Raw genomic sequence first — 10,610 nt, 5'->3', positions numbered from 1 at the left:
TGTATTTATATGTATACATATGTACACCTATTGGTTCTGTTCCTCTTGGCAACAGTAATATACATGGTGTTTATCCCTAAGTGCCTTATGCAATGATGTGCACTCAGTGGGCACCTATTAGAAATGCGTAAACTAATCATGTGTAGAATGTACATGCTTGGGGCTAGGAGTGTTACTCAGCGGCATGGCCTAGGTTTACCACGCAGAGGCCACTGTGTTCAGTGCCTGAGCATACACACACAGAATAGAACGCCAGCAGCTCTTGAAAGGGAGAAAAGAAAGCATACTCAGTTCCACGTCTTTGTTCCACAGCTCATTTATGGAATTGGGGCAGGTGATTTAATAACAGATTGCAACATAAGCCTGGGAGAGAACAGTTCTTGCTCTCCCTCCCAGAACCCAGCTGTGAGAGGGATGCCTGCAAGTTTTCCAAAATAGCCATCTGTCGTTGAGCAAGCTGGGTTTGGAGCTGGAGGTTGGCATACATGCAATCGAGGAGTCCTAGGCATTCCTTGGGCTTCTGACCAGCTCCTGAAGGAAGCGCTGGAGGTACAAAGGGACAAAGGAAAGAGGCTTTGTAACGCAGCGGCAGCGAGTTCGAGTTCAGAGGGACTCCATCAGAGCACTAGTCTCCCAGCTACAGCCTGAGCCAGATGCACATGTGCACAGCACTCACCTTCTCAAAGGCTTGCCTCCCGATTCTCTCTTAATTTGAAACCAGTCTCTGCAACTCGCCCCTCCCTGTCAAGCTTCTCTTGTAGTATTTACAGTCATCCAGCACACTCAGTCAAAGCTCATGTCTAAGTTCCCTGCTCGACTGAGTGTATCCTGCAGGAAGGCACGGACTTTTGTCTCATCTACTTTAGTATCTCTGACACCTAGAGAAGCCCCTGTACATAAGTATTCAAAACACATTTTAAAGAGTGGGCATGGTGGCACATGCCTCCCAGCAGCGGGAGACAGAAGCAGGTGGATCTCTGTGAATTCAAGGCGAGCCTGAGCTACATAACGAAGTAAGTTCCTGGGCCGGCAGAGCTGCACAGTGAAACTGAGTCTTAAAAAGAAAACAAGGGGGCTGGAGAGACGGCTCAGCAGGTAAGAGCACCAACTGCTCTTCCAGAGGTCCTGAGTTCAAATCCCAGCAACCACATGGTGGCTCACAACCACCATGTAATGGGATCTGATGCCCTCTTCTGCTGTGTCTGAAGACAGTTACACTATACTCATATAAATAAATAAATGGGGGAAAAAAGGAAAAAGAAAAAGAAAACAATTATAAACTTCGGGGCTGGAAAAATTCAGTGGATAAAAGCACTGCTGCTCTTGCAGAGATATCCAGGGTTCAGTTCCTAGAACCCAGATGGTGGCTCCCAGCTGCCTGCAGCAACTCCACTTACAGAGGACCTGAGGTTTTCCTCTGGCCTCCACAGACATCACATGCAAGCAGTGTACAACACTCATGTAGTGTGGGCAAAGCACTCATACACATAAAAAATATATTTAAAGCTATTATTAAAAAGAAGACAGAATAGAACCTGGGGATTGGCTATTCCAGGCTGCATCCCTTTTTAAAAATACTTTCTTTCATTTCTTTTCTTTTTTCATTTTATGTGCATTGTGTTTTGCCTGCATGTACATCTGTGTGAGGATATTGGATCCCCTGGAAGTAGAGTTATAGACAGTTGTGAGCTGCCATGTGGGTGCTGGGAATTGAACCCAGGTCCTCTGGAAGAAGAGCCAACACTCTTAACCACTGAGCCATCTCTCCAGCTGCTTTGGGAGTGAGGGTTGAGACAGTCTCAAGTAGTGACATAGCTCAAGCTGGCCTCCAATCTAAATTTTTTTGGGGGGGGGGGTTTCGAGACAGGGTTTCTCTGTGTAGCCTTGGCTGTCCTGGAACTCACTCTGTAGACCAGGCTGGCCTCGAACTCAGAAATCCACCTGCCTCTGTCTCCCAAGTGCTGGGATTATAGGCGTGCACCACCACTACCCAGCTGCGTTTTCTTTTTAAAGAGTTATTTATTTATCTTATTGATGTTTTGCCTACATACATGTCTGTGTACTATGTGCATACGGTACCTCTGGAGGCCAAAAGAGGATGTTAAATCCTCTGGAACTGGAATTACAAAATGGTTGTTGACTGCCACGTAGGGTCTAGGAATTGGACTCCTGCCTTCTCAAGCAGCCAGTGCTCTCCCCACTGAGTGTGCTCTCCATCCCCAGCTCTGAGGACAGTCTCCTCGGGCTACTCCTTCCAAGTGCCAGCCTAACAGGTGTATGTGTGGCACACTGGGCTCCAGGTTTGTTTGAATGTTTTTTTAATGTTTTGTTGTTGATCATGTTTTTATTTGTTTTCTGATTTTTTTTTCATTTTATGTGTTTGAGTGTTTTACCTGCATGTATGTCTGTCTGTATACCGTGTTCATGTCTGATGGCCGAGAAGGTCAGAAGAGGACTTTGACTCTCCTGGCACTGGAGTTACTGATGATTGTGAGCCACCTGTGGGTGCTGGGAACCTAACCCAGGTCCACTGCCAGAGCAATAAATGTTCTCTTGTTGTTTGTTTTTGTTTTCCAAACAGGGTTTCTCTGTCTTGCCCTGTCCATCCTGGACCTTGCTTTGTAGGCCAGGCTGGCCTTGGACTCAGAAATTCATCTGCCTCTGCCTCCTAAATGCTGGGACTAACGGCCTGTGCCACCACCACCCAACACTTGTTTTCCTTTTAAGACAAGGTCTCACTATGTATCTTTGGGTGCCTGGGATTCAGGGAGACCAGGCTGGGCTTGAACTTACAGACATCTACTCAAATCTTTGAAAATTTAGCCGGCATGGTGGTGCACACCTGTAATCCCAGCACTCTGAGAGGCAAAGGTAGGCAGATTTCTGAGTTTGAGGCCAGTCTGCTCTACAGAGTGAGTTCCAGGACAGCCAGGACTATACAGAGAAACCCTGTCTCAAAAAAACCAAATCCAAAAAACAAAAAAAAACAAAACAAAACAAAACAAACAAACAAACAAAACCTTTGAAAATTTGATAGAGCCAGGCATGACGCTGTACATCAGTAATCCTTGTGCTTAGAATGATGAGTCAGAAGGCAAGTCTGAGTTCCTGAGAGAGTTGTAGGCTATAGAATAACTCAAAACAACAACAACCAAATAAGAAAAAAAATGGAGTCAGGGTCTCATATAGCTCATGCTGGCCTTGAGCACTCTACATAGTTGAGGATAACCTTGAACTCTTTCTGATCCTCCTGCCTCCACATCCCAGTGTATGCTACTGAATCCTGTTTGTGCGGCTCTGGCCTTGTGCACATCAGGCAAGCACTGGACCAGCTCAGTAGACTCCCAGCCTGAAAAAAGAGGCCGGGTCTGCTTGGGAAGCCTTCCCCACAGTCTTACCTGAAGGCAGCTTGGTTTGGATGTTCAAGAGAGTAGCTGGCGGGGACTTTGCTTGAAGATTAATGTAACTGGGGGAGGGTTTTGCTCGACAAAGACACACAACGTTATCTTCCTCTTTGGCTGAAAAATCAGGTGACTACATCAAAATTCATTCTCACAAGGGTTAGCCTGCCTTCCCTATTTCTCTTGATCTTTCTCCTCTTTTCATAGTAAGTCAAGAACCCAGGCTGGCCTTGACCCTAAGATCCTTTTGCACCAACCTCTCAAATGTGGGACTGCAGGAGTAAGACTGTCTTTCAAATTAAATCACTGCAACTGGCCTATGAAAGCAGATGCCAGGACCCCACCCAAGTGTCCTATGTGTCAGGAAGATGTACATAGAAAAGATACAGAAGCCGGGCGGTGGTGGTGCATGCCTTTAATCCCAGCACTCTGGGAGGCAGAGGCAGGCGGATCTCTGAGTTCGAGGCCAGCCTGGTCTACAGAGTGAGTTCCAGGATAGCCAGGGCTACACAGAGAAACCCTGTCTCGAAAAAAACTAAATCCAAAAAAAAAAAAAAAAAAAATTACAGAAAACAGAAACCAATGTGAGTCAGAGGAAACCAGGAGGGGCAGAAGTAAAATCTAATATTCTTCCCTAATGTGTACTGCATGTTTACTACTGCACTAGACACTGAGAAATACAGGAGAGACACGTGCAACATAGTTTCTTAACTGCTCATTATCAATTTAGGGAGACAAATGAAGTCTCCTTGGTCAGATGAAACATTATCCTCAGGTACAATGGCAACATCTGTATCCCAGCACTCAGATGCTACAACAAGCCCCAGAGCAGCCTGGGGTTCATGAGACTCTCTGTGGACAACCAAAAGAACCAGGTCAGTCGGAATACCTGGATGAAGTAAGGTTTTTACTGGGTTATGGGCGAGCACACGCAGCTAAGGCCAAGTGTGTGGTAAGTGAAAGAGTGTAAAAGGGGGTAAGGGGTTAAAATGAGCAGAGTTTAGGGGAGATGCTACCATGTGGGAACATTTACCAGACTCTGAAACCCTGGAAGGCAGGAACAGAGTAGGAGAAAGGACAACAGGACAGGAACTCTGGCGACAGGGCAAGAATCAGGCTGCAGGCTGAGGAGCCCTGAGAAACTGCCAGTCAGGAAAGGAGGAGGAAGAGAAAGAGAAAGGGGAGGAGCCCATCGGCCTTGGCCTGAGGTTGGGCCACAGATGCCTGCCTCTCTTTATAACCACAGCTAGGGTTCCTAAGCTTTCTATTAACACTGCGACCTTCCACCTCTAAGGGTCAGGAAGTAGAATTGAGCTGGGATGCCAGGGCATGCCTCTACTCCTAACACCCAGGAGGCAGAGGCTCTTGCACCTCTGTGGACACTCACTCCACAGCACTCAAGCCTTTCTCACCCCTAAGAACTGGCTCATGTCACAGCCTGGTCTGCATAGCGAGTTCTAGGCTGGCCAGAGGCATACCAGGAGACCCTGACTAAAGGGGAATATGAAATATGAACTGGTTGCTAACACTTTGTATTTCAAGAGCTGGAGTCATGCTGACTCACCAGTTAAGAGAGCATGCTGCCCTTGCAGAGGACCAGAGTTTGGTGCCCACCACCTACCCCAGGCAGCTCCCAGCCACGGATAACTCCAGCTCCAGGTGATCCACATGGCAAAGGCCAGGCCAACCAAGGCTACCTAGTGAGACCCTGTCTCAAAAGTGGGGGGGATTAAAATGTCCTTTTCTTTATGTATATTAAATACAATGAGTTGCATATGGGAAAGATTTTGGTTGGGGGGGGGTTGTTCTTTTCTTTTCTTTTTATTTTCTTCTTTTCTTTTCTTAGTACTTTCTGTATAACCCATGGTAACTTTGAAATTATGACAATCCAAATTCCTCTCAAGTTTTGAGATTCTAAGGATGAGTCACGCTTGGCCTTAGAAGAGATTCTAAAATTGGTAACTGTGTTACTTTTGGCAAACAGTCAAAGCAGAAGGAAAAATGGGTTTTGAGAAGGTGGTGAGTCCATCCCAGCCGTCTGTCCTCCTACTGAGTGACTGTCCTCTGGGAGATGATCCTTCCCCAGACCCCAGGTGGACGGCTCGGACGGCACTCAAGCTTCTTAGCACTACAAAGAGGCACGTGTCCCAGCGCAGGCCAATCCTGACATCTCGCCCTCTCTGCAACTGTGCTGGCCAGCTGGGGACGCACATGGACAGTAGGTTGGGCCAGTCAAGTCGCAGGATCAGCAAATGCACAACAATGTGTGTCAAAGCTTTCTTAGCTAAACACGGTAGCATACCCGTCTATAATCCTAACACCTGCAAGTTCCAGGCTAACCTGGGCTGCATATCAAGACTGTCTCAATAAACAAGCAAAGGCAAAAACCACAAAGACAAACTGACTTTCTTTGGTTGGCTGTGCTGGGGTAACATAAAGTTGGGCCCAATGGAAGCTACTGAATTTGGCCAGTATATCATAAAAACTGGGTACAACTGGAGAGATGGCTCAGTGGTTGCTGGAGAGATGGCTCTGTGGTTAAGAGCACTGACTGTTCTTCCAAAGGTCCTGAGTTCAAATCCCAGCAGCCACATGGTGGCTCACAACCATCTGTAATGAGATCTGATGCCCTCTTCTGGGGTGTCTGAAGACAGCTACAGTGTACTTACATGTAATAAATAAATAAATCTTAAAAAACAAAACTGGGTACAAGCAAGACTAGCCACAGGGGACGAGCAGGATGGATAGACAGACAGACAGACTCCAACAGGCAGAATTCCCAGCCCCAACCCAGGTGCTTTGAGTTCTCAGAACCCAGCTGCACAGCCCCGAAGTTCCCATTTGCACTCGAGACAGTTTGAGGTGGGCCTGTGTCATCTAATCAAATGGGAGACAAGAACAAGAAGTGGTCTAAGTTTGGGTGGCAGGTCAAGCTTCTAGCCAGCCTCAGAAAGGGACTAGAAAGCTACAAAAATAAAAGCTGGACAGTGGTGGCGCAAGCCTTTAATCCCAGCACTTGGGAGGCAGAGGCAGGTAGATCTTCCTGAGTTCAAGGCCAGCCTGGTCTACATAGTGAATTCCAGGACAGCCAGGGCTACAGAGATAAATCCTGTCTTGTACACTCTGTCACCATCCCCTATAACCCCCCCCAAAAAGAAAAATGTCAGCTCCCTATAGGAGAGAGAGAGAGAGAAAGAGAGAGAGTTTGGCAGAGTAACTGCTCTAGCACCTGAAGGATGAACAGAAGTGACGGCGCAGACGGCAGAGCAATGAGCGGCAAGCCGGGACCGTGAGACAAGAGAGCCGGAGGGAAGGGCCAGATGCAGCTCACCGGCCATTTGCCCACCATGCACGCCGACATGGGTCTGATCCCCAGAACACAGAGGTAAAGAGGTAGATGCATGCAATCCCAGTGTGCGGGAGGTGGAAGCAGGAGGGTCCCGGGATCCTTGACTCCTTGGCTACATTGTCAGTTCAAGGCTATGAGGCTGTGGAAGGAAGAGGAAGAGACAGAACCTCAGCATGGCCAAGAAAGGGGCCAGCAAAACCATGATACAGGATGAGACCCTCTTTGGAAAGGAACAAGAGGGACTGGCAAGACGGCTCAGAGGGTAAACGCAACTGCAGCCAAGCCCGAGGATGTGAGTTCAATTCCCAAAGACCAAGTAAGGATGGGGCTAGGGGCAGTTCTGTGGTAGAGCATTTATCTAACTCTGTTAAGGCCTTGTGTAAGACCCTGGGTTTGATCCCCAGCACCAATCGGGGAAAGGACAGAAGAATTAATTCATTTCTACAGGTAAAAGATACCCAAGTGCCTATGTGACAATGGAACTGGGGAAAATATCCTAAGGAGTTACCTCAGACAGGGTCAAATGATAAAGAAGAACCTTTTGTTATAAAACAAGGCGGGGGGGGGGGGGCGTGCAGGGAGAGATGGCTCAGAGGTTAAATGGACTGATTGCTCTTCCAGAATTCAATTCCCAGCAACCATGCAGTGGCTCATAACCATCTATAATGAGAGAGATCTGGTGCCCCCTTCTGGCCTGCAGACATACACGCATGCAGAGTCCTGTATGCATAATAAATAAATCTAAAAAGAATAAAATAAAACAAGCCTGGGACAGAGGCGAGACAGGTGTTGCAGGAGTTCCCCGCCCCTACTTGGAGACAGGGTCTCATGTGGCTGGCCTTGTACTCCTTGACCTTCCTGTCTCCACTTCCAAAGTGCTGGAATTACACACCTGCCGAGTAAGATGCCTTGCTGTAGTCTGTTTTCAGAGATTGCAGAGATCGCAGACGACATGGCCTGTAACGTCCATTTCTCACGGGCATGTGAGGCTGGGCACTGTCTATACATCACTGAGCTTCTAAAATGGAGGTCAGTTCTCTGATCTCTGTCAGCTGCTCTTTTTGCTTTTCGAGACAGGGTTTCTCTGTTGTACTCCTGGTGGTCCTAGAACTTACTCTGTAGATGAGCCTGGCCTCACACTCACCTCTGTCTCCCAAGTCCTGGGATTAAAGGTGTGAGGCATCACTGCCTGGGGCTCTTTTTTTTTTAATCAAATCTTTATTTTTAGCCGGGTGGTGGCGCACGCCTGTAATCCCAGCACTCTGGGAGGCAGAGGCAGGTGGATTTCTGAGTTCAAGGCCAGCCTGGTCTACAGAGTGAGTTCTAGGACAGCCAGGGCTATACAGAGAAACCCTGTCTTGAAAAGAAAAAAAACCAAAAAAAAAAATCTTTATTTTTATATTTCTGAGTGTTTTGCCTGCATGTATATATGTGTTCTCCATCACACCTGGTGCCTTTAGAGGCCACAAGAAAGCACTGGATTCCCCTGGAAGTGGAGTTACAGGCCACCTGAGCCGCCATGTGGGTGCTGAGAAATGAACCCCAGTCCTCTGGAAGAGCTGTGGAACCGTCTCTCTGACCCAGGGTCTAGAGAGGCAGTCCTGGCTGGCCTGACCTCACTTGGTATCCCAGGCTGTCTTTGAACCTATGACTATCCTCTTATCTCTGCTTCATAAGTGCTGGTACTACAGGTACATATACACACATACATATTTCTTCTCTGTGTGTCTGTGTATGTGCATGTATGTGGAAGCCAGAGTGATCTACATCAGGTATTTTCCTCAACTGCTCTCCATTTATTTAACTTCATGTGTTTGGTACTCTTGGAGGCCAGATGAGGGTATCAGCATTCAGATCCTCTGAATCTGGAGTTACAGACAGTTGTGAGCTGCCATGTGGGGGCGCTGAGAATTGAACCTGCGTCCTCTGGAAGAGTAGCCAGTTCTCTTAACCATCTCTCCTGCCCCCTCCACTTTATTTTTTTACTTATTTTTGTTTGTTTTATTTGGTGAGTGGTTCGTTCCGGGTTTTCTATGTAGCCCATGATATTCTGGAATTCACCACACCCAGCCTTGCTTTATTTTTTGAGATATGAAGGATCTCTTGACAAACTTGGAACTTATCAATTCAGCTAGACTATCTCACCAATAGCTTCCAGGGATCTACCTGTCTACTCTATGTCCCTGTCTCCATAAGTACTGGACATATGTCACCACATCTGGCTTTTTATATGACTTAGAGGCGCCACACTCAGGTCCTCATGTATGCACAGCAAGGACTTTACCTCTGAGCCAGCTCCGCAGCGCCCTAACATATCTTCTACAATGGTCTTAGGTAGTAGACCAGTATTAGCAGCACTGCACTTGAGGAATCCCATGTTAATAAAATTTGGTTAGGATTCCACAACTGGCACATGGCAATGCTGGAATTAAATAAACCCGGGTCTCTAGACAGCAAAGCTGTGCTCTACTTACTGACACTTTACAAGAACTATAAAAATAACTCATCAAAGCCAGGTGTGGTAGGTAGTACATGCCTGTCAGTCAATTCAGCAGCTGGGAAGGCTGGGGCAGGACTATTTTGAGTTTGAGGCCATGTTGATCTATATAACAACTCTTTTAAAAAGAAGGAAAAAAAGAAGGAAAAAGAAGAGAAGAAAGCTGGACGCAGTAGGTCATACCTATAATCCTTGGGATGTGGCTGCTCTGGCCAGAGGGTTGTCTCACGTTTGAGGCTAGTGAGTTCCATGGCCAGTTAGACCTGTCTCCTTTACCCAAGATATCCCACAAGAATTTTCCAAGTAACCAAGTGGCAGGCAAAGCCAGTCATTTCTGCAAACACTGAGTAAATCTGAAAGGCTGGCTTCCGGGAAAGGGATGCAGGGGCTGTGACACACCTTTTTCCTTAGTAGGGTTACTAGTGTGCTGCTCCATCTCAACAGCAACAGGTATGGTGCCTGGGAAAGAATGAAGGATCACATGGTCAAACAAGTGTTTTCTTTCCTAAGCACTCCCCCAAGCCCTTAGCCGAATTGGCTGGAGCTGCTCTAATTTGGGGAGGCAGAAGTGTAACAGTGTACACTGTCTCATAGAGGTGTCTGTTTTTAAATTTAAAATTCTTAATTTTTAATTATGTGAATATGTACATGTATGAGTAGATCTGCCTCGAGTAAGAGGTGACTTTGAGCTGCCAGACATCAGTTCATGGAACGGAGCTGAAGTTCCCTGCAAGAGCAATGTACCCTCCCTTAACCCTAACCCACTGAACTTTCCCTCCGGGCTGCCTCCCTTATGTGGTCAGCAGAAACTGAAGCCATCCTCCTGACTCAGCCTCTGGAGTTCATTACAGGAGTGTGCTACCACACCAAGTAAACAACTGTTCTAAAATTGTCCATTTTTCTCCAATCCCTTTGTCAGAGTTATTTGTTAATGCCTTTTCACTGAAAAAGACAAAACATACCAAATACAAACTTTATATCGATCACAAACATGTCATGACTGACTCTTCGAGTCTTCTAAGTGTTTAATTACTAGCCTTATTTTGTTTGTTTGGTTTATCTGGCAAGAGGGTTGTCTCCAGTTTGAGACCAGCCTGGACTACACAACGAGATTCAGGCCAGCCTTGGAACTCTGGTAAAGATAATATGGTAATTTAAAAACTCTAGCTCCTTCCTTTTGTCACTAACCAGTGATCGGGCTGTGCAGTGGGGAGAAAAGGCTCAGAACGCTGCAAGAAACACAACTTAGGATATTCGGGGGGGGGGGGGGGGGGAGGGAATGTAAGCGATCCTCCTTTACTAATTATTGCCTTAGATTCAAAGTATTTTTCTAAGAAGTAAAACATTAGGACAGGAGAAATAG

The 10,610-nt window shown here is 46.8% G+C and overlaps 1 protein-coding gene across 1 annotated transcript; it reads right to left on the bottom strand.

Moving 5' to 3' along the window:
* Nucleotides 1–313: 313 nt before the first annotated feature.
* Nucleotides 314–9,683, bottom strand: Tsacc (TSSK6 activating cochaperone). The gene is made up of 3 exons (XM_052178679.1): nt 9,647–9,683; nt 3,399–3,518; nt 314–543 (listed from the first exon to the last, which is right to left on the bottom strand). The coding sequence occupies exons 1-3, from the start codon at nt 9,681–9,683 to the stop codon at nt 314–316; spliced, it is 387 nt and encodes a 128-aa protein (XP_052034639.1).
* Nucleotides 9,684–10,610: the final 927 nt, after the last annotated feature.

Source organism: Apodemus sylvaticus, chromosome 4 (assembly GCF_947179515.1).
Source record: "Apodemus sylvaticus chromosome 4, mApoSyl1.1, whole genome shotgun sequence".
NCBI lineage: Eukaryota > Metazoa > Chordata > Mammalia > Rodentia > Muridae > Apodemus > Apodemus sylvaticus.
This window is presented reverse-complemented; position numbering and strand designations above follow the sequence as displayed.